At 44.5% G+C, this 23,800-nt stretch overlaps 1 protein-coding gene across 3 annotated transcripts in view; it reads right to left on the bottom strand.

Annotated features, from left to right (window-relative positions):
- Nucleotides 1-23,800, bottom strand: part of ZFAND3 (zinc finger AN1-type containing 3) — a 289,475-nt gene that overhangs the window by 7,123 nt on the left and 258,552 nt on the right. For all 3 annotated transcript variants that reach the window (XM_032462993.1, XM_032462994.1, XM_032462992.1), the window contains one exon: nt 21,569-21,736. In XM_032462993.1, coding sequence (XP_032318884.1) covers nt 21,569-21,736 — 168 coding nt within the window. The remainder of the gene's footprint in view (nt 1-21,568; nt 21,737-23,800) is intronic.

Here is a 23,800-nt window from a genome sequence, read left to right as displayed (position 1 = left end):
GGCTTTATCTTAGAGTAAGAAGTACCATTTAAAGTTGGCAAAACTGGGCAGCTCTGGATACTTACGGACTTTGATTAATTAAACATTTGTTTTCTTCCAAGACCCCCCACTTGGAAGCTCTCCCAAAGTGGCCATTTTAGTGAAGCCTCAGACCAGGGCGGGCCTCAGCTCCAGCTGCTCGGGTGTTTTTACCTCACTTGCAAGAAATGTTTTACACTTTCTGGCTCATTTGAATTTAAAATTGTCAAAGGTTCAAGAAGAACCTAAAAATACTGACAAGCCCTGGGGACTGAGGCACTGTAAAGTGATCCACGGGTGTGCAGCTTCAGGTGGCCGTGTGCGTGCCGTCTGCACAGACACGCTTGTCCCCAGGTGCCTGCCCACCAGCAGCGAGGCCCAGGCACTGTGTGCCTGGTAGCAGGAAGACACGCATGGGCTGCAGAGGCATGTGGGCTCCAAACAGAGCCCACCCAAGACCTCCCAAAGCTTCTTGAGAAACCAAGGTAATGGACCCTCCAAATCTCAACTCACCAATAGGTACCATTTGCTATCTAAAGTGTCCATTTCAAACATAAACAACAGTTATGCCTGACCGATCTGAAACGACCAGGCAAGCTCATTAGAAAAAAGAATCACGTTTTTCCAGCAAGGTAAAAGTTTCTTAAAGCTCAGGACAGCTAACTGACCTAACAACTCATTTGTAAGTACATGTTGGGAACAGCAGGTAGCTGCAGGAAAGCTTGTTGGAAAGCATTAGCCATTTACATTCCCACCAGCAATCCCTGGATTACACCACCTTCGCTGACCCAATGCCCAAGGCAGAATTTGTAGCACAGAAATGCATTAAAGGATCTCAATGCATTTTATTTCATCAGGCCCATGGTACAGGCAAAGCAGCTGCAGGTGTTGTGGGCACAGAATGCATCTGCTTTACATTCTCCTCCATCCCTGGCTTTGCACGGCGGAGGGAGGAGCATCACACTCCCAGAGACAGAACCGGATCCCGGCTCATTGAGTTGGCTGACAGACACAGTGCTCAGCTGGGCCGGATGGATGGACAGAGGTCAGCTGCCCAGGGAGCTAGAACCAAGGCCACAGTGAATTACCAAGCTGGGCATCTGTCTGCCTGCTTTCCAAAGGGAAGGAGAACTTGCAACTTAAAGAGCCCACTGTACTCAATAATTTAATAAAAACTACTAAACCATACTGAGACAGCTCTAAAACAGACGCAATCATTTGTTTTCCCCCAACTCAATTAAAATATCAGATACAAGGTAAACGCCAGAACAAAAGCAGTGTGACAGAAGCAAAGATACCCAAGCCTGTGCAAAGAGCTCCTGAGGCAGCTGTGTGCAGGCAGCGTAGGCTCTGGGGGGAGCAGTCAGCAGCGACAGGAGACGCGCTGGGTCACAGTCCAGCTAATGAAGCTCCTGACACAGTGTGTACATATGTCAGTTCACAAGAATAGGACATTCACCACTCTTGGTAGCCTTTATTATTGTCTCTTCAGACAGCCCAGTTCCTGCAAAAACTCTGACCGCTTTCCTCTCTTCTGTGAGGAATCCCTGGAATGTCTCCTTCCGTCACCCAAATCATCACCCACATCGGCAGCCTCACCTTACCTGACATTCGAAGAACAAACCTCCACCCTCCATTCTTGCCTCCACCTAGGAAAAACCTTTTGCCACCAGGAGGTGGGAGGTCGGGGTGGGCTGGGCCTGGGGGACAGCGTGCCCGTATCTGATGGATCCTGCACCATCAGCTCTGACTTGGGAGAACCTTCCCCCTAGCAAGCTTGTTAACCCGTCGGTACACAAGAAGGGGGCTGGCTGTAGACTCATGTGATGTTTTATCTAGAGATGAATATACATTTAAAAACTAAGGGAAAATGGCTCAAGGCAGTTTCCGCCACAGGAATAACGACTTGCTCTTTCAAACATCATTTCGCTTCAGTAGCTGAAAGCAGGCAGGTTAGCCTCTTGGTACCTGGGGCAGTTTTTAGGATCCAAAGAACCCTAGGAGGTGCGTGCACTCCTGGTCTCCTCTCCCCCACCCCAGCCTCTCTGGGGCCTCAGGAGAATGTGAGGTCCTGGTAGGAAACTTTCTGTTTTGGCGGTGACCTTATCCTCTTCTCAGCAGGCTCCTGATTTGTTGGCTTTCTCTTTCAACATTTCCTTGTCCTTTAAAAGATTATCTCCTCAAACAGAGAGGTCTCCTAGAAAACCAGTTCCAAAGCTGCAAGTCATCCTGCCCAAGAGCTGCTGCCAAGGGCGAGGCCAGGGCCCTTGAGAGCAGCTCAGGGGCCAGGCTCCCGGCACACGGCTCGCCGCAGAACTGCGGCCGGTGCAGCCACCCCTGAAGGCTAACCTGGCCAGAGCCAGTTCATCCAACTGGCAAAATGCCCAAGTGGCAATGCCACTGGGGGCATCACACTGCAAATGCTGTGTGTCTCTCTCCAGAACAACACTTGGAAAATACCTGCCCCATTTTTCTCTGCTGACCTTTTAGTCTACATGCTGGAGTCACAAGCGAGGACGAAGACGATAGCCCAGAGTTGGGAGAGACCCCTGGCTTAGCCCCACCCCTGCTGCTATGGCATGGGCCTGCAGGGAATCAAGTTCTCTTTCTGGATAATCCAGTGAGGAGCTTCTGGTTTGGAACCTAAGTACTGGATGCACATTCCCTTGGCACTGCTTTGACAGCTGTGTGACTGCTGGAAAGCCATTTAGCCTTTCAGACCTTCAGGTGTGTCTCCTATAAACGGAGTTACAGGCATCAGAGGCTAGAGGAGGTGAAGCCTCAACTCAAGGAAGGTTGGCTGTTACCAGAACAGCTCTTTGGGCTGCTGACACCCCTCTCACCTTACACAGTACAACTGACTCCCCGGGCTGCAAGGCTGCCCTCCCCTCCCCTGCTCCTCCCTTTTCACCTCTCAGTCTAGACTCTGCTTCCCTTCTCTTTTGAGAAACCGCTAGTGACAAAGGAGAAGGGACATGGAAATCTTCCTCTAAATGTGTGATGCACGTGTCTCCTCTGCCCTCTCCACAAACCTCCGTGCAGACTATAAATGCATGGTAAGTGACAAGCTCAGTAAAGATTCTGTTGAAGATATGCAAATTTTAGAGAAACCTGATTTAAATATATCAAGACTACACAGGGCAGCCTGAAAAGTACTCGGTGGTTAGGGACCCCATAAAAGGGACACGGAAACTTTCCAAGGACAGCAGATAGCAACTTCTTTGCTCCTGTGGGGGCTACTCCACAGGTACAGTTGAGGATTCTGCAAGCTTCTCTCCTAAGCAGAGGCAGCGTGTGTGCGTTTCCAAGTTTGGTCACATACTGACCGCATGTTGAAAAGCCCTGTCTATTTCCCTGAGACTGTTGGGCTGGGAGCTACCATGAAAGGATGAGCAGAAAAAGGAATAGGCTGGAGACGTTCTGCAAACACTCTGTTTTCATCCAAACTGTGCAGCATCATGTGCACTTGTTTTATGTGCTTCTTTTAAGAATGAAAAGTCTCTCTACATGCTATCCATTTTCACCACAGTAACTCAAAAAGGTCGTTCTGAGGACCTTAAGCGTACAAGCATGCTTTTTCTCTATTTTCACAAGTTTGAGCTTTAAGGTCCCAGGTCCCATGACATCAGCTGTCCACTGTGGTGTGTGGAGCAGGGGGGTGAGATGGGAGGGAGGGAAGCCCTGAGAAGCTGACTTCTTGATGCTTAGTGTTTAAAGTTGGTTAAACACACCTCCCCTGGAGGGAAAGGGGCTTATTCAGTGGCAGAGGAGTGTTTTAGCTGCAGACATGAGTTCAAATTTGAAGTGAGACTATGAACTATATATATAGTTAAAACCCTCCCTGAATGGACAGCCCACTCTAGGATTCTAGAGACTTCCTGTCTAGATGGGGGGGGAGGAGCTGACCTCACAGCCCAGTTCCACTTCACTTGGGGTGTGAGTGGAGAGGAGGCTGAGACCTGAGGACTTCACCAACGTTACAGTCTGGGTATTAAAAAAGACCTCATGAATGGAGCCCAGACACTTCTAAATCCAGTGGGCCCTCTGCAGTTCTCACTGACAGCATCAGGGCCAGCTGACCGACCCGTGGGCTCTGTGATATCCTGTTTTCTTCGTCTCCCTTCTCTTTCTCTGGTAGCCCATCATCAACTGTCCTTTAAGTATTAGGATTATTCAGTGCTGCACCTTGTTTTTGTCTCACCCCACACATTCTCTCAAGGTTTAAAATTCTAACTATATATACTAACAACTCTGAAATCTCTGTCTTCGCCCCAGACCTCTCTTTGGAGCTCCATGCTGCTGTATCCAATTGTCTATTTAGTATCTTGAAAACCTCAAACTTAAGATGTCCAAAAAAGAATACCTGCTATTTCTCCACAAACCTGCTTTTCCTTCAGTGTCCCGCACGCTAGGAAAACAGGGCCACCATGCAGCCAGGGGCTCATGACACAAGCTCATAGTCGTCCTTGGTAGCTTCCTCATTCTTCACATTCAATTACCAAGCCCTGTGGATCGTGTTTTACAAATCAAATCCATTCTCTTCTTTCCATCTACACTGCCCTCACCTAGTCAAAGCCACCAGTGTCCCAGGCCGAGGCTACTGCAATAGCTGCCTTCCTCTAGGTGACCCCACATGAAATCCATCCTCCTCACAGCAGCCGAGGTGATTCCATCCCCCTGACCTGTGATAACTTCACTCCTTCATTTAAACTCTTGAATGGTTCCCCGAGAATTACAATAAAGTCCACCATCTCAACATGCTCCTGTCCCGCTGCCTCTTGTGCTCTTCCTGCCATTCACCCTGTGTACTCCATGATCTAGACGCACTGACCTGACTGAAGTCCTGCTTCTTATGGCCTCAGTTTCATGGGCTCTTCCTCAGGAAGCTCGTCCTAGACCCTGAGATGAGGCTAGGGACGCCTTATATGCTTTCATGGCATCCTGGACTCCTCCTTCAATCACCAGTCACAATTGTAATTACAGGGTCATTTGTGTAATTTTTCACTTAACTTGTTTCCCTGAAGAGATTTCATGAACGCGAAAACCCTGTTTCTGTAACTTATCACACCTCTCCTATGCCTAGAACAGTGTACAGCTCACTCAAAGTTTAGTTACAAACAGACTATGTCCTCCACTAACCCAAACAGATCCAGGCTCCCCGATGTTCAGATAGCAGGACTATTTACAATAAATAGCCAAGAGTTGGAAATAACCCAAGTGCCCATCAACAGGCAGTTGGTTTAAGAAGGTAGGAAGTGGGTGTGTGTGTGTACACGTACACACAAAGGACTATTACTCAGCCATAAAAAAGAATGAAATATTGCCATTTGCAGCAACACGGATGGACCTAGAGATTATCACATTAAGTGAAGTAAGTCAGACAGAAAAACTCATATGCTATCACTTATATGTGGAATCTAAAAATTAAAAAAGAATCTATATACAACAAAGACTCACAGACATAGAAAACAAACTTACGGTTATCAAAGGAGAAAATGGGGGCAGGGAGAAACTCGGAGTGTGGGATTAACAGATACAAACTATTATACATAAAATCAATAAGCAACAAGGATTTACTGTATAGCACAGGAAACTATATTTGGTATCTTGCAATAACCTATAATGGGAAATAATCTGAAATAATCAATCAATCAATCAATCAATCTGAATCACACTGCTGTATACCTGAAACTAACACAATGTTGTAAATCAACTATATCTCAATAAAATAAAAAAAAATTGGCTATGTTCTCTGAACCTTAAGGGACAAGTAAACACCAGTAAGAGCTCATGTGGCCAGAGCCAGTGCTGTCACCCTAACCTCGCATTTGTCTACTTTTCCCTGTATCCTGAAGTACTTCCCTCTCATCAATCCATACTTCCTTCCTTCCTTCGTTTTTAAGGATAAATGACCTAAGATGTACTTTTTCATATTTGTTAATTAATTCTTCTTTTAATAGACAATACACGAATATAATAGAAGTTCAGTTTCTATAAAACAATATTCAGCAAAAAGTAAGTCTCCCACCCCATGCTCTCAGTTACCTCCCCAGAGGCAAAGCAACCACCACTACCAGTTCTTACCTATTCTTAAGATTCTGTGCATATACAGACATTTATGTTTATCTCCCAGAAGGCTATTTTTAAAACGTAAATCAGACCTTGTTGCTCCTTTGCTTAAAACCCTTCAGTGGCCTCCCACTACGTTAGAATAAAATTCTAACTCCTTGCAAAGGCCTCCAAGCCCCATCTGGCCCCTGCCTGCCTCTCTGCTCTCCTTGTGCACTGTGATCTGACCACACCGGCCGCCGTTCTGGTCCTCAGATGTGCCCAGGTTTGTTCCTGTCCCCGGGGCCGCTGGTGTTCTCTGTGACTACTAGGACACCTTTTTCCTAGCTCTCTGAATGGCTGGCTCTCCCAGCTTTGGTCTCAGTTCAGTTTTCACCTCCTCCCCGGTGCTGGCCTCCCACCCCTCATTCTCTGCCAGTCTATTACATCATGGCACTTACTCCAATCAGAAAGCGTCTTGTTTATCTGTTCCCTCATTTACTGCATCTCTCCCACAAAGAATAAAAACACCATGAGATCGGGGACTTGGTCAGTTTTATTCCCTGCTGTTCCTCTGGAACTCAGTAAAGATTAGTAAGTGGAATGAATAAGTAATTTGAGTCCACATTTTACTCAAAGAAAACTACTTCTAGAAATAAAAGTGTTTACTGTTGGTAATTATGCCCCTCACCCCCACTCCTGGAGAGGATCACCACCACACAGTCTACTTCCAGCTACCTGGATGAACAGGGGTACAGCGAGCACAATCTAAAAGCTATTACTGTCTGGCTTTGGATATACTCCTTTCTTTTTTTTTTTTTTTTTTCACAGTCACAGGTTTACTTTCCTAATATGCTTTTCTATTGCCATTATTAATACAAGCCTGCATTCACTGAGCTCAATCTGAGAGACAACCCAGAAATGTCCAAGATGGCATTAGATCCTCTCCTGGAATTAAAACTTTGCTGTAAACTCATGATCACAAATGAGCTGAGTACAGATAATGAAGAACTGAACATAATCACACAGGTTCCCACTGACATTCATTTTCTACTCTACCCTAGTATTTTGGTCAATTACTCCAGATTCTGAGGAAAATTAATCCTGGGGTAACAATTCAACAGTTCAGGGCAATTTAATTGATGCAACAGAATTAACACAAAGTTGGCCCTTTAATTGGAAAGCTGGAACTCTCCCCTTCGTGGGTGAACCTGTAACTCCGCAGTCAGTGCACAGCTCTACAGAGCACATGTCATCCTGTGCATGAATCACAAGGACACACAAACCCCATCGCGTGCTGACAGGAGCCCAGAGAAGGGCATGTGAGCGTGTGGAGAGCAGTGGCCTGTTGCTGCACAGCAGCTGTCCTCAATCCAGGGAGGAAGAGGCCTGCTCAGCTCCTCGGGGAGCAGACGGGCTGCCACCAGACTAAGCCACCTTGACCCACAGGCAGCGTCTTCAACAGCCGCAGCCACACCTGCCGCTTCTCACCCTACACCCCAAGAACAGCCCATCTCCTGCATCACAAGCAGAACCTTGACCAATACGTAACAGAAAACTTGGCCAGAGGAGAGCACCTGACACCTGTGTGCAGCCCCAGAGTACTTTCTAGAGGACTCCCTGGAACAGGGACTGGCTGCCTGCTGTGGAAGACAGCCATGGGGGTGGAGGTCCCCACAGCCCAGTGTCATCTGTCCCAGGCATCCACCAGGCTCTGTACATTTTACATGTAGAGCAGTTGGTGAGGTACCCAAAGCAAAGAGGGGCAATTCTTGTCACTCCCTCCTTCCAGCTGTGTCCCAGGCACTGTGTTGGGGTAGAGAATAGACAGTTCAGTGGCCCTACCTCTCAGCTTCACAGGTGACAACACAGAAAGAAAACACCTTTCAAACTGCAGGAGGGAGTAAGACGTGGGCCCTCCCAAGCTCACAGCACCCCTGAGTAAATGCCGGCACTCCCCAACCCAGCCACACCCCCATTTCTCCTCTCTTCTCATTTCTTTACATTTCTAAGCCTTCTCTACTTTGTTTCCTTCCTCTTTCTCTCCAACACCTTTTCTTTTTTTCTTTTTCGTGCCTCAGTAACTGTGGCTGCCTTAACCCCTGCCCTGCCAGCAGAGGGCGTTTCCCGGACTGCAGGCTGGAGGCAGGCCGAGTTTGTGGTGCTGAGTATCCACACCAAGCAGCCTCCATGCTGCAGCCCTCGTCTGTCCGCAAGGCCCACAGGAGATGTCATCATTCCTACTGAGCTCTGCCTAGCCCCAAACAGGGATGGGAATAGTCTGCACAAACAAGGAGATGTGGAAAGGTGAGCAATTTCCTAGAGAAGCCAGCTGGTCCAGTGACTTCAGGCACTTTTCCAGTACATTACCGGGCAGACTCATCCACACCCTCTTCAGTCTGTGGCCTCTGAACTCTCCTCCAGTACCTCCTGGTCAGTCTTGACTCCCCAACGTCTGCAGTGTGACAGCTCCTTTCCCACCAGTGCTCATTCCTGCCTCACCAGCACTGGTTTCTTTTGAGTCTCTGGGTTTCATGCCCTTCGTGGGTCCTGTCCCAGGGACCCAGCTCCTTGGCGTCATGACTTTGAGACTCAGAGGCTGGACAGTTCTGACAACGACAGGCCCTGTGAGAGAGCCAATAACCCCTGAACACCGTCCTGGGGCCCCAGTCAGTCAGCAGCCTTCTCCATATCTGCCTTCTAAAAGGCGGCAGCGCCCCCTAAATCCCCAAATCCAAGTTCTCTTCTGGTTACACAGGCTATAAAATCAACCAACACTGCAGAGCTGTGTTGCTACTTGTCACAGTCCTGTTTTAGGCTCACTGTCGGCAACAAGGAAGCAAACTTGAAGTGGCAACACCTGTCCCAGAGCCTGCATCTCCAGGGCCCAGGACTTGAGGAGTAAGGACTATCGCGCAATCTTACCAGAACTTGGGTCTGCTTAGGTAAAAGCACTTTCCAGAGGCAGAAACAAACTTCACCGATATTGATCTCTTCAGAGGAAAGGTGCTGTAGAAATCTCATCTAATAAATAAGGGATTCAAGCTCCAGTGCTGGGCTGTCAGTCCAGGAAGGGAAAGAAGCCATCAGGCGCAAGGAGTCAAAAGTGTTTACTGGTCATCTGCGCACTGTTTATTTTACAGAGCTCTATTCTAGGGGCTGGGTGGAGGAGAAGGAAAAAAATGAAGTCGCTAGTTCCTGCCTTTAAAGACAGCTGCAGACGCTCAGAGAGGAAGACAGCTGAAGGACACAAGAAGCAAAGCAAGAAATCAACTGCAAATAAAATCAATGCAATCCAGCTCTCTGTAATAAACCGGGGGCACTGGGGAGAGGTCAACTGCATCAGGTATCCTGGAGGAGGAAAGTTTTCAAGGAAAATGAGGACATGAATTAGCACTCAGGAGAAAATGGAATTAAGTGCCGCTGCGTCTCAGATTACCCAGGCGCAGTGGGGGACAAAAGGTGGCAAGGCCGTGGACCCTGTCCTCCAGAAGCATCGCATCTAGATGGAGTGACAAGTGGCACATGGATCGGTGCACGGGGATGACTAACACTGTCTCAAGTGGTCGCCACACAGATTTTTACCATTCAATGTTCAACAGAAAGCATCGCTGAGATGCAGAAGTGCTTAAGGAATGGCTGAGATCCATATATGGCTGAAAAAAAGAGACAACTCATGCTGCAGTCATCTCTTCACTGTTTAGGGCACCCCATGGGCCAGTCTGGGGACATAAAAAAGTGGTGGGAGTCTAGAAGCTCAACACACCTAGGTTCAAGTACCAGGTGCTTCCTTAATATTTCTGAGTTACTAACTTCAAAGCTTGAGTTTCACCTCTGTAAAAATGGAGTACCATTTGTCCAACAATGCTTTTATAAGGGTCAAATGATACAACACAGCCGCAGGCATCCAGTACGTAGCAGGCGCTCAATAAAGCTGTTCTTTTTTCTTTAACCAGAGGATCACAACTGCAATGGTACAGGGCTCACCAGTTCATTCGTTGACGCAACAAACAGTGCACACCAGGTACTGCAATAGCTGCTGAGAGCCACAAAGAACAAAATACGGCCTCTGCCCTCCAGTGCCTGTGGTCTGGGAGGAGGGACAGACATTAGGACAGACAATTTCAGTATGTTCTGAGAACTACAGCAACAGAGGCCAACCACAGACTCCACAGAAGAGAAGACTCTGAGCAGTCCCAGAAGATGAGCAGGTGAAAGGTTTTGTTTAAAAAGACACCCAGATTTTGTGAGGGCCTCTGACGAGGACACCTATGGAGACAAACCCTGAGCCCAGTCTGGCGTTCCTGTGCCCTACCCTGTCCTCGATGTCCCCACACCAGTTCTTTAGTCCCTGTGAATGGACTTCCTACTGAAGGAACTGAAGTGCTGGAAAGCAAAAGCCACCACGTTCAAACATCTGCAGAGACAGCTGGCAGGAGAGGCAGATGATTTGTGACAGGTCTCTCCAAGGGCAAAGTGAGGAGAACCAGGACATGTTACATATGGAGGCTAGTTTCAGTTCAATGGAAGAAGCACCTACTCAGTCTACGCTGCCTGCGACAAGACATGCCACACTCCCTCCAGGCTGGATGGACTGCCTGTCCGGACACTGCTGACGAGCTTTCTGTCAGTTCAGGGGCTGGACCAGCACCAGATAGATAACTTCTAAGTCACTTAAGTGCTTGAATTCTGTGTCAGAGAGTGACAGGTTTGTTAGGCAGGAATGAGAGACTAGTGTGGTTATACACAGTAGGCCTGTGACCCAGTAGTCTCTGTGACCTCCCAAGAGCCCCTCTTAATTATCGCAAGATGAATCACAGGTTTTATTTATGCAAATACACCCAACCCCAAAGTCGAGTATTTAATTAAACTGTAAGCATGTCAAATAATTTTAATTAGACCACGAAAGCAACACAACTCTGATAGCATATATCTCTTGCCTGACTTTTCCCCCTCAACCAATAAAAATTCAAGGTAGATAAAAATATATAAAAATAAATAATGCTAAGGTTTTCTATCTAAAATGTATTACTTCAGCCAATTATTCCACCAGGAAACCCTCAGGTTGCACATGTACCCTGGTGTCAAGAATTTACATGGAGACTGGCCCAGACCTTCTCCCAGTCACCTGTTTGGGCCTGCTTTCCAACACTACCACAAAAGGGCTTTCCCCCTGAGAAATCAGCAGGCTCACTGGAACACCACATTTCTTTGACTTCTAATTTTTTGTCTTAAGCTATCAGTCAACACTGACAGGGTATAGGCCACATCCTCTAACAGGGGCTATGGGAAGCTACAGAACACATGATCCTGGTTTCTGAGGATTTTAGAGTCTAGCAGGAGACAGGAGACCAGTGGAGGAAGGCATGTGTTAAATACTCAGAAGATGTAAATCTCTAAGTGAAAGAGATTGGAGTCACTTAGATCTGATACAAAATCTCTATGATATGGATGACTTTATTGGGAATTTTTAGTAATTCTATTTCGTCCTTAAATTCCCTTTGCATTTCCTATGAAGAAATGAGCATTAAGTGTATAGGCAATATATCAAACTTCAGGGTATATTAGACTTGCCTGAGCATTTTTACTTTCCAAAGAAGCACCCCCATCTACCCAGGGACTCTGAAGTGCTGGTCTTTTTGAGAAGCACTGCTCAAGAAGGAGTCACATAAGCAGTAGGAAGGCAGTGTCTAGTAGCAGATACTTGCATACTATGTACTGATCATGAATTAGTTTTAACTACATACATTAAAGGGTCCATAAAGGACACTGCTTTAGCAGTATTTTGTGAACAATTTGTTATCAATTTTGAAAGAAAAAAATCTTAATCCTATTATTTTGATTAAATGCTAAATACTTTATTTTTTACCACAACTGGTCTAATCTGATGGCATTTCCCTGTGAAGTGTTCATACAAGAGTCCCAGGTCCTGAACAAGGTTTTGGAGGCTGAACTAAGAAAAGGTTAAAAGATTCAGGTGTGTTAATTTGAAGGAAAGACCAAGAAATCTTCTGGGTACCTCAGAATAGAGAAGCTGCATGATGGAACAGATGTCCATGGAGGGATGGGCAGGAATAAGTGATAAGAAGTTGTAGTTAGTGGGGCTGAAAGCTATGCTGAAGGGAGGGGGCACTGGGCACTGCTGTGAGCAGCCGTGTGGGTCAGAAACTCTTCAACAGTCCTTGAGTTTCAGACCAAAGACTGCATGACATACTAATATTTAGCACACAGGTGTGATATAAGGCTCAGTAGCAACCTTTCTAGTCTTAGTTTCCTCATTTATTTAAAAAAAAAAATGAATGGGGGTTGGACTAAATGGTTGCCAAGGCTCCTTCTAATCCCGGTGGTATGTGATTCTATGACATATCTACCCACAAAGTTTTTGTGAGTTTGTCCTGTGGTAAGAGCATTTAATTCAAACAAGCCATTTCAAACATAGCTCACTGTGGTTTACTTTTACCACCTTGAGTGAGAATAACCCAGAACAGCATCCTGGGTGTCTTGTTATGATACTGGTTTAGGAAAAAGGCGTGCCCTCAGGTCACAGGCTCTCTGCACTACAGCTAGACAGCACATTACATATGACTATGAACAGAAGGACAGGCTTCAGCTGTAAACACGGAATGGCAAAACTCCTTACAGCACAGCTTTGTTGACCTTTTACAGAGGCCACATGGTGGCTCATCACCGGCTCTATCATCTGTTTTGGGAGACTGTACCCGAACATTTCCTGCGTCTTCTACAATGCATTCCACAGGTAACAACTATTAAAATTTGTTGGGGTTAGGGGACAGATATGACGAATCTACAGCTAAATCATACTTAACAGTAAAAGACTGAATTCTTTCCACCTAAGATCAAGGAAAAGGCAAGGAGGTCCATTCTCAACATTTCCATTCAACATTATGCTAGAGATCCTAGCCAGTGCAATAATACAAGAAAAAGAAGTAGCAGGCATATAGATCAGAAGGAGTAAAACTGCCCTTATTTGCAGATGACATGATCATAGATGTAGGAAACCCTAAAAAATCTATAACAAATAAATAAATTTAGTAAGGCTGCACAATAAAAGACCATATACAAAAACTGACTGCATTTTGAATTGGCAGCAAAGAACAATCTGAAAATAAAATTTTAAAATGTTATTCACAATAGCATCAAAAAATTAAAATACTTAGGAATAAATTTAACAAAAGATGTATACTGAAAAATGTAAAACATTGCTGTAAAATTTAAGAATTAAATGGAGGGACATATATTCATGGTTTGGAAATATTGTTAAAATGGCAATTCTGTAAATCTTTTAAAAATGAGCAAAATATGTGAAGTATAAACAGACTCTTCAGAAAAGAAGATACCTGAGTGGCCAAAAGGCATGTGAATACGATGCTTAACATCACTGGTCATTAGAGAAAAGCTAACTAACACACCATAGTATAAGATAGTACCACACAACCACTAGAATAACTAATGTTAGAAAGAATGACAATACTAAATGTTGGCAAATCCTGGAGAAACTGGAAGCCTAACACACTGCTGGTGGGATTTTCTTAAAATGTTAATGACCATTCAGCCTGGCAATTTCACCTCTATGTATTTACCCAAGAAATTAAAACATTATGTCCACACAAAGATTTCTGCATGAACATTTATAGCAGCTCTACTCATAATATCCCCAAAATGGCAACAACCCAAATATATGTCAACTGGTAAATTGGATAAACAAATGTGGTGGTATCCCTACAATGAAATACTACTTAACGTTAAAGAGGAATGAACTACTGACACGTAAAAACATGGATAAATCTCAAAAACAACATGCTATGTAGACATACAAGACTACATACATACTGTATGAATTCACTGATGTTAAAATTCTAGAAAAGGCAAAAAAATTCTATCAGCAGAAGCAGGTCAGTGGTTGCCTAGGACTAGGGTAGGAGAATGTAGGGACTGACTGAAAAGGGGGCATATGGGAGCTTTCTGGGGTGATGGAAGTATTCTAAAATTTGAATTTGGTGATGGCCACACAACTTAAAAGTTACTAAAACTCACTGAATAAAACGGGTAAATTTTATGGTATGTAAATTTACATTTAAAAAATCTGTAAAACACATACATACATACCCCTTGCTGGGCAAAGAATTAACTGAAATTTTTTACTCTTAGAATTAAACCAAAAAAATTTCATTTCCTTTTACAATAAGCCATTTTTTTCCCTCTCTATAAAGTAGTATTCTAATCCATAAAGTAATATTCTAAACAGGGTAATCTAGCCAAATAGTCCTAATAAAATTATTGTGCTGGGATTTTTAGGGCAATGAAATTATCCTGTATGATACTATAGTGGTGGCTACATGTCATATGCATTTGTCAAAACCCATAGAATGTACATCAAGAGTGAGCCCTAATGTAAACTATGGACTTAGGTTGCTAATAATGTGCCCATGTTGCTTCACTGATTGTACCAAACATGCCACACTGATGAGGGATGTTGAGAGTAGGAGAGTATATATGTGTGGGCAGGGAGGGCTATGTGCAAACTCTGTATTTTCTGCTCAATTCTGCTGTGAACCTGAAACTGCTCTAAAAAAAAAAAATAAAGTCGATCAAAAAAATTTTTATTGTGCTGCTGTTAAGACTGGACTATAGCAGTAGCTTCAGTGTGCTATCCAGATGGAAAACGTGTCACTTCATGGGACAAGGCTCTGCTGCTTCACTTGTCAGGAGGGTATGAGTGGGGACGTGACACAGGCTTCAGCAAATGTGCTCTCCCCATTTTGTCTTTTAAAAGCTTGGTCTTTGATGCTCCATCGCTAGGGAAGGGAGCTTTTCATGTTTCCAGTCTCCCTCTCTAGCCTGACAAGTGTATGGGACATGGTGATCTAATTTAGGGCTAAATGTATGGAGCTGGAGTTCAGTAAAGATTTGATTTGTTTTGCTCTGATACCTCAACCTACAATTTAGAGGAGGAGCAGAGAGACTAATCTGTTTGGTTTTAGACCAGAACTCTTATACATTAAAGATTAAATGGGGAATATAGATAGCATACTGTTTTTAGGTGAAAGTACACTGAAAGTGAAAGGAAGAGAGTAGTAAAGGGAGTAAACTTTCTCAGAATCTGCCACAAGATTTCCAATTACTCTTAGCTCTCACAAATACAGTAACTCTCACTGAAGGTTTCTGTTTTTGTTTTTGGGAGGGTGGGCAGACACGCTCTCTTGAGCTGTAAGATAACATACACCCCGCTGCTATCTTAGAAGTGCTGGGGAAACTTCAGCCTTTCACTGCCAGACTCAGCAGAAAAACGAGGAGCTCCTAAGGGGCTGGGCTCTTGGTCACCACACTCTCTACGTAGTACATAGCAGAGAGGGACTCTCCACTCAACGGCAGTAACGATAACTCTTAACCAGCTAAACCAATTTGTTATGATAAAGGACCAGAGTGTTTCCCTGGATGGCAGGGTTTTCAGACAGATCCAGGCTAGAACTCTGTATACAGAATAAAGCCTTTTATAGGAACATACTGCTTCGCCTTCTTTGAGACACAGGACAGAATGCCAAATGTTCCTGACAGGTTTAAATCACACTTGGAAGAGAGTTAAAATAAAGGCCTACACATGAGCTTATCTGTGGTGGTTTCTCATATTGGCAAAATGGACCGGCCTAGTAGTTTCATGTCACCTACTCACTTCATAATCACCAAAGCTCCCAGCTCACTCAATCTCAGGGCATCACTATTCATTCACTGTGCAGCACCCTGTAGTGGCAGGGATGGCTTTGACACATACATTCCTTTTCACTTAATGAATCAGTTCACATTCCTCCTAGATGACTCCTCTAAAAAGAGTCAACAGCCTTCTGGGCTTTACTGTGTGCTTAATTTAAAAAAAAAAAATCAAATTAGATGGTGTTGACCATACTCAAAATCAATGATAGCTCTTCATTGCAAACCATTGTCCAAATCCTACAGCCTGAAATCTGGACTCCCTTTCTAGCATTCTCTCCTCACTCAACCCCAAGGCTCCATCAGGCTGCACAGAGGTCACCTTCAGAACACCAGCTTGGTCCAAGCATTCTGCACATTCAAGCCCCACTCTTCCTTTAATGCTCCATTGTGGAAGCCTGTCCAGAGTCTTCCAGTTGGAATTAATCTCCCCCGCCCCGTATTCCTGTAATGTATGGCTTGTACCTTGGTTAAAACTCATGGTAGGCTGCCCTGGATGACAATTATTTTATGCATGTGCCTCCCTTCCTCTCAGGACCAGCAAATTCCTACTCTGAATGCATATTTAAATCACACTGGGGATCCTTGAAAAAGCAGCTGATTCCAGGACTGGCTAAAGCTAAGTACAAGATACATCCAGAACACATCTTATCATGCCAGAGAGTAAGAAAATCCTTTTTTAAAAATGGGAGGCACATCACAAAAACACAGAATTCAGCTTGAAGGAGTTTCCACTGGCCAAATCCGGGACAATTTGAGCACCAAAATAATTACGTACAGTAATGAATTATAAACCACTGAAAAATGTAAGAGCCCATGAGTCTGTACCAATAACTGAAAAGTAAGTGGGGAGGAGGGGTCTCACTTACAGAAGAATGCTGAGTGGAAATGGTAAATGCAGAAGGAGAACTGAGGTTAGAAAATCATCATTTTGCAATTGTCATAGTAAAGATTGGTTCTGGCAAGAATCATCAATGGATGCTAAATCTAGGAGACATTTCTGATGATAAGCAGGACATTTATAGAGTCATAAAGTGTTTTCCACAGATTGTTTACCAGTCGCAAGGGCAAAAATAGTAACTATTTTTAAAGAAATCAGACAACACCTTGACCGGGTGAGTAAACCAAAGTTTATGTCAACAACGAGAAGAGGATGGACACCGGTGCCCTCAGTGTGTAATCCCGAGGAGAAGATGGCATCACTCACACAGCATTCTGGCTGGGATACAGAATCTGAATCTAATTGTGAAGAAACATCAGACAAACCCCACATGAGGAATGCACAGAGTAAAAATAAGTGGGAAGTCAGGGAGGGCAAGAAGAGGGGAGTGAAGGAATGTGGTTTTCAAAAACGCCAATATTATTAAAAGCAAAGAAAGGCCGTGAAAATGTTCCAGGTTAAGAGTCTAAAGAGACATGACAACTAAATGCAATACTTGATCATCAAACTGGGTTCTGTACTGGAGGAAAAAATGCTTTTATAAAGAGCATTACTGGATCAACCAGCAAACTAGAATATGGACAACGGGTCTGATAAAAGTACTCATTGGTATCAATTTACTGAAGCTGGTAACTGTGCTGTGGTTATACAGAGTAACTGCTCTCAGGAAACATTCAAGTTTACGGGGATAAAGGGCCACAATGTCTGCAACTTACTCTCAAATGGTCCAAGAAAAAAATTTTAATTTCCAAATAAAAAGTTAAAAACAGTATCTGGAAACCTCTTTAGAGTGAGACCCAGACATTCTATTTTTCAGAGGCTTCTGAGGATTGAGAAGTGCCTAGAGCAGCGGTTCTCAAAGCATGGTCCTCAGACCAGCAGCAGCAGCATTGCCTGGGAATGTGTCAAACACGCACAGGCCCACTGAATCAGAAGCTCTGGGGGTGGGACCAGCAGTCTGTTTTAACAGCCCTCCATGGGATTCCGATGCCCACTCAAGTTTGAAATCACTGACCTAAACTATGAACTCCTACAGTCCGTTTTCCAGCTCCCATATTCTCCACAAAACCTAGCAAAATGCTTTATGCTTGCTGAATTTAGCCTGACAGTGAATGATAAAGCAGAAATGACCACTGAGGTGCTTGGAGATGATAAACTAAAGGTCCCAGCTAAAGCATCACTCTGAGTTTCTAAAGTGAATGTAAAATTTATTTTGAAAGCAATAAAGGAAGTCCGATTACTAAGAGGTTAGTAAAAGCACTGCTGTCCCAAAAGGGAGCGTATCAGCTTACAGTTTAAGTCACTGCCAATTGAAAATACGTGATCACTTACACAAACTCTTAAGACTGGTATTTAAAAGTTAATTCTGTGGTTCTGGGAAGCAGCACACAGCGATTAAAAAGCCACGCGGTGTGCATCATGCGAGATCTGCTTAGAAAACACACAGCATTCACATGGCTGTGAGGTGGATGGCCAGATTTCACAAGAACACCCTCTGGTGGCATCTGGAGAGCCAAGAGTCCTATAATGACAATGATCAATTTGCCTACTGAGTAGAAAATGAAATAAATTCATTTTTATGCAATTGTTATCCATCTTGAGAAGTTAAACTGTTGAAGATATTCTAGGATGTCTGCATATCATTCCTGCCTCACCATATGCCTTTCCTAATTGGCACCAGAAAGATTTCACAGGAAAGGGGTGTTACTTTGGTATTGTTGATTTGAAGGTTATATAGTCACAGCAAGGCAGAGGAGAATTCATCTTCAAAATTCACCTCCTTATTGAAAGCCCATGGAGCGTCTTGGCAATTAACAATTCCTATCACCTCTAGCTGTTCCCTATGTGAGAAGGCTCAGAACTCGCCTTACAAATTGCCCTTTTGAAGATCAAAGGGGAGCTGAATGTGTCTGTGTGCTCTCGATGAGACTGTGACTGAATGGAATTTCTAGAGAAGGCTTGCTGGCAGTGTTTGGATGACAGCCCCAGGCGGAGGATTCAGGGGAGCTTGGCCACTCTTCCCTTTGGAGCGTCTTCCCTGTCTTTAATTGGCACCTCATTAGAAATTAATGAAAATGACATCCTCTGTTCTTCCTGCTCTAGGCATCGAATGCTACAAAAAGGCCCATCACAATTCATAACACATTCAATTTATATAGCAATGGCTCTTAAGCATTATTTATGAGATGTGAATTTCTTGTCAGCAGTTAATAACCTGTACAGAGTGGAAGGGGAATGGAAAAAAAAGACTGTGAATATATATGTAAAGATTTTTTGCAGTGGAAAAGTGTTCTGTTTGAGTTCAAACTACCTTTCTGAGTCTTCACTTTCAGTAATAATTACTGTGTTTCCCCTCCTCTAAAACCTTTCAGGGCAGTTAAATGTCTCCCCAGCACTCCATGCATCCTCAAGGAAATAACTACAAACTCACCTTTTCCTAGAGAGATCCAAGCAGGCGGCCAGGGGGAACACAAGAGCTATTTGTCAAAGACAGTCCCAGAGGTGTGTGTTCCCACTGCCGTCCTTCATCTTTTACAATGTGGCAGTTGACTCAGTCATTTTTCTGGGCACATAGTGTAATGATCTCCGTGGGCCAAACTGAACTCTCAGCTCTCTATGGGAAGGCCACATCTGGAGGGACTACAGAAAGCTCAGGGCTTTCTTCTCCAGCAGAAAAATCCAATCTCTCTTTAAGTAGACACTCAGAATTGGGTGCAAGCCAAGGGACTACGTGTTAGATCATTTAAAAAGAATACACGCCTGTGGCAAACCCAATAGGCACTTAGAAACCCAGCCTGTGCCCAAGAGGTGAAGAGCACAGCAGAGTAATCTGCACTTACCAGAGACAGTCAAGCTGGCTTCACTTTAGGAGAAGAGAAAGTCATCCAACATGTATTTCTAAATATTTTCAGCTCGATGCTTAAGACCTTAGGAAATTAGGTAGTTTGCATCAAAGCCGAAGGGTAAACTAGGAGACTTGGTTACAATCCCTCTGGATCTCAGCACTGAACTGTGCATTCTCACTGCTTGCCTGACAAGGACAGGAGGTACTAGCCACTGTCAGAGGCAGGACAGCACACCTGATGGACGGAATGCTTGACCTACTAGGGCAAATCCTGCGTAATACCCAGGATTCAGTTACTTTCAAGAAGGAAACAAAAATGTAGGATGCAGGAAAATCCCATGATTCTAATTTAGGAGATACCAAAGGCCTGTGTTATAAAAGCAACAGGCAAATGGCCACACAGGCTTCACAACACTGGTAACAAAATGAACTGCCAAAGCCCCCACTGGTCCACGTGCAGATGGAAGCAAGAATCTGCAGACCACCAAAGATCAGACAAACCAATATGGGCAAGGTCGGTTAGCCATCAGACCCGAGTTTCCTTGGCTAACCACAGTATTCCTTCACTACCACTACTAAGAATTTTAAATTATCTGGCAGGGTTGATCAAGACACAGATAAGAATAAGGTTCTGGGCTCACCTGGGCCATGGTGTGCCACACTGCACGAACACAAATGAAATTTGAAAATTCTGCTGACAGCCTCTGCTCCACCTCATCCTACCTCTCTTCTTACACTTCCACACAAGTATTTAATAAGATAACTAAATGCCAGGCTAAAAAATAAAAACTCGTCCGGTGACACCTGGACTCTCCATGCTGGTCCCCACTTCTGAAGCTAAAATATATACGCTGCTGATCTTGCTGAGTGCTACATACCAGAGTGAGTAACAAACAGATTTCTAGTCACGACAGGAAAAGAGTTTCAACTTGGTTTCCCTGAGAAGCTGGAACTCCTGTCTTTCTCATTTCCAACAGGGCAGATAACTGAGGGACAGAAGCAGCAATGGCTGTCTCTCCAGAAGATGAAGGACTCTGAGTACCTCTGACTTTCTAACTGCTGAGAGAACCACCTAGTCCTGACGACCAGCATCAGGACTTGTAGGGTATCTACGGCTGCTCATTCCTAAGGACAAAGAATACAGGATTCTCAGAGGCTAGAGCCAGGCCTCAAAGCCTGCCTGATGACAGCTTGGTCCCACAAAGCAATTTTATAATACTATGCTTTAAAGTCAGGAAATAAAAACAGGGACAGGAAAACTGTAAGTCAGCCTAAATAATGCAGCTATACAATTTTGCTTCCATGTGACATGTCGTATATGGTCAAAGGGAAAGGAAGATCAGGTTATGTTTTGTTCCACTGCATACAGAGTAGGTATAAAGTTAAAAAAATAATAATAAAAGAATACATCCCTTTGCAGCAATTCTAAGAGTCAGTATGACACTGGCTGACACAGAAGGAAAGGTTACTTTAAAGCTATTTCAAGGGGTTAAGTGACAATGAATTACGGTTCAAAGAAAATAATTTTCTAATCAAATTCTAATCTAAAAGGGATATGGAGGAGAAATCTTCCATTTATTATACATAGTAAGAAGCTCATTCAAAATTAATTTAGTATCTGAATTTTATGGTACATATCCCAGAATTTCACTGGTTTGGTTAATTTCTAAGTAAGTCATCAATGAGAAGGAACCACGGTAACACACAGTGGGGAGAAGTTGAAAGCAGTAAGCAGTGACGGTGCAACTCTAAAGAAATATGTGTAAGAGTAGTTGAGGATGTTTTTGGCCTTTTTTGTATGTATGAAAGGAAATAAAGGGTGTTTAGAAATAAGAATCTTCCACTCCTGATTTCTCAACCTCCAAACCTACAGTTTGCAGGGAGGGACTCAGGAGAAGAAAGAAGGACTTCAGCCTCTTAGGAATAAGTTCCAAAGCTACACCAGGGTGTCAAGGACACAGTCTCCATCATGCCACAGGGGAGACGCTTACCGCAGCGGCACGATCCCAGTTCCTGCTGCACCAGCTCCAGTTTGGTTTGGCACTGGAAGCACCGACGTCGACTTTTCTGTTTAGATCGGCTGGTCTCCTCAGATCGTTCAGTACTCTCCAGTAGTCGTGGCCGTTTCACTGGCGAAGCTTCATTCTCAGACTGTGAATCTGAACAAAACAACACGTTTGGGGGTCAGGGTTAGTGCTTGGCCCCACAGACACAGCTGACGGATGTACTGCCAGGCATTCTTCTGACCAGACTACTGCCCTTTTCTAGGAACTGCGGCTGTGTGAGCAAGAGCCAGTCTGACCGGCCTGGTTTACGCTGCACCTTCAGAGCTGGCCTCTAACCAGCCAGGCCCGAGCTAGCAGAGGAGGCTGTGCTGGCTCATCAAACATCAGTTCTATGTTGTTTTTAAAAACAGCGCTCCCTACAAGGAGACCATCTGAGCTGGAGATGGGATCCTCTCTCTGCACTCCTTCTTTGCGCCCTAGTTGTTTACTGCTTGTATCGGTTATCTATCTCTTCTCAAATCTTTGTCCTCAAGTAGACTGTAAATTCACCAGAGAAGAGACTATGTCTACTACTTCTTTACAGCAACATGCTTAGCACAATTCCATACCTAAAGTCGGTGTTTCATGAGCGACCCACAATCTTTTCTAGTAAAAATGCTCAAGTTTTTTATTTCTAAGCACAACTAAACACACAAGAATCAGGCTCTAATACTGAAAACCATCCCCACTTTACTCAGAGTGAAGAAGTAGCCTTGCTTGTTCACAAGCAAGCTGTCCCATGGCCTCCATGGTGGGGTGGCAGAGAGGCAGCACTTGGCACCAAAACCTAGGGTTGGTGCCAAATCAGCAGGTGGAGGGAGGTACAGTATGTGACAACTTGTGTTTTGGATAGCCTTAAAAAAGTAAAATGCAATATAGTTCGTCTCATAGACAGGCTGTAAATAACTTTTGCCTTCAAAGAAAAGGCAGCACTTGAGGGGCTCTATATTCCTGGAACTGCTGCATACTGAGCATGTACCTCTTGCCAAGGTTCCAAAGTGATTTGCGCTAAACCACCTCTAGAAGGGAGTTTCCTAAACGATCTTCAAAACAGATCCAGATCCCCGCCCTCTGCACCCCTCCACCACCACCACGCAGGTCTGAGCCATCAGCATCTCATCCAGCCTAGTAGGAGAGCCTCTTAACTGGTCTCCCTGCTCTTCCCCTGGTCCCTACAGTCTACTCTCCACACAGCAGCCAAGTGATCCTGTTAAAAACAAACTTAGAATCACTTCACTCTCCTGTTCAAAACCCTCTAATAGCTCCCCTTCTCGGAGGAAAAATTCAGATACTTCCTACGACCCTCAGAAAGGCCCTGCTTGCTGACATGCCCTCATCTCACCTCCCTGCCCTCAGCTCCTGTTGCTCTCTCTCTCTGCCCCACCCACATGAGCCTCCTCACTGTCTCCCACCTCAGGGCCTTTGCACCTTCTGTTCCCATGTCTGGAATGCTCTTCACCCAGATCTACAGGAGATCTCATCTTTTTTAAGTCTTTTAAGCCACATTTTCAATAAAGATGTCTTCCCTGAGAACTCTATCTAGATCACTCTTGCCCTCTTCCCATAGCCCTTCCCTTCCTCCCTTTTCCTTTTATTCCACCACAGCACTTATCTTTTTACATTGTCATACAGGAGGATGTAAACTCCTGGAGGGCAGAAGTTTCATCTGCTTTGTTCACTAATATGTCCTCCATGCCTACAACTCAGTATTTCTTGAATGAATAAATCTCCTAGGCAGTCCTGACTTTCTATTTAACGTGGCTCTAGTGAGAAGCAGCAGATTGTTGGCTGTATTTCAGTGAAGGCTGTCTGTATCCCCTTCCCCAGCCCCTCTGTGTGAAGACGCTGCACTTCACCCAAATACTCACTGGCCTGACAGTGATGATGGTTAATAGTGTGCTTTACAGCCTCCCAGCCCAATACATTGTGCACTGACTTTCAGAAGGCACACACCACTCTTAGCAACTGTAAACTTCATTTTGCATCTCATTTAGTTCTTCCAGTCCTACATGACATTTTCCCCCAACACAAACCAACTAAACAAGGCCTTTGATGAAAACAATTGAAAGCAAGTTCAGCCTATTTCCCAGCTCTGCTGAGCAAAGCTGTCCAAACTCGGTTGGTGTGATGACTGAGGCAGCCAGACACACCAGGCCCCCTCCTCCTTCCCCTACAAGT

This window comes from Camelus ferus, chromosome 20, assembly GCF_009834535.1.
Source record: "Camelus ferus isolate YT-003-E chromosome 20, BCGSAC_Cfer_1.0, whole genome shotgun sequence".
Classification (NCBI taxonomy): Eukaryota; Metazoa; Chordata; class Mammalia; order Artiodactyla; family Camelidae; genus Camelus; species Camelus ferus.
This window is presented reverse-complemented; position numbering and strand designations above follow the sequence as displayed.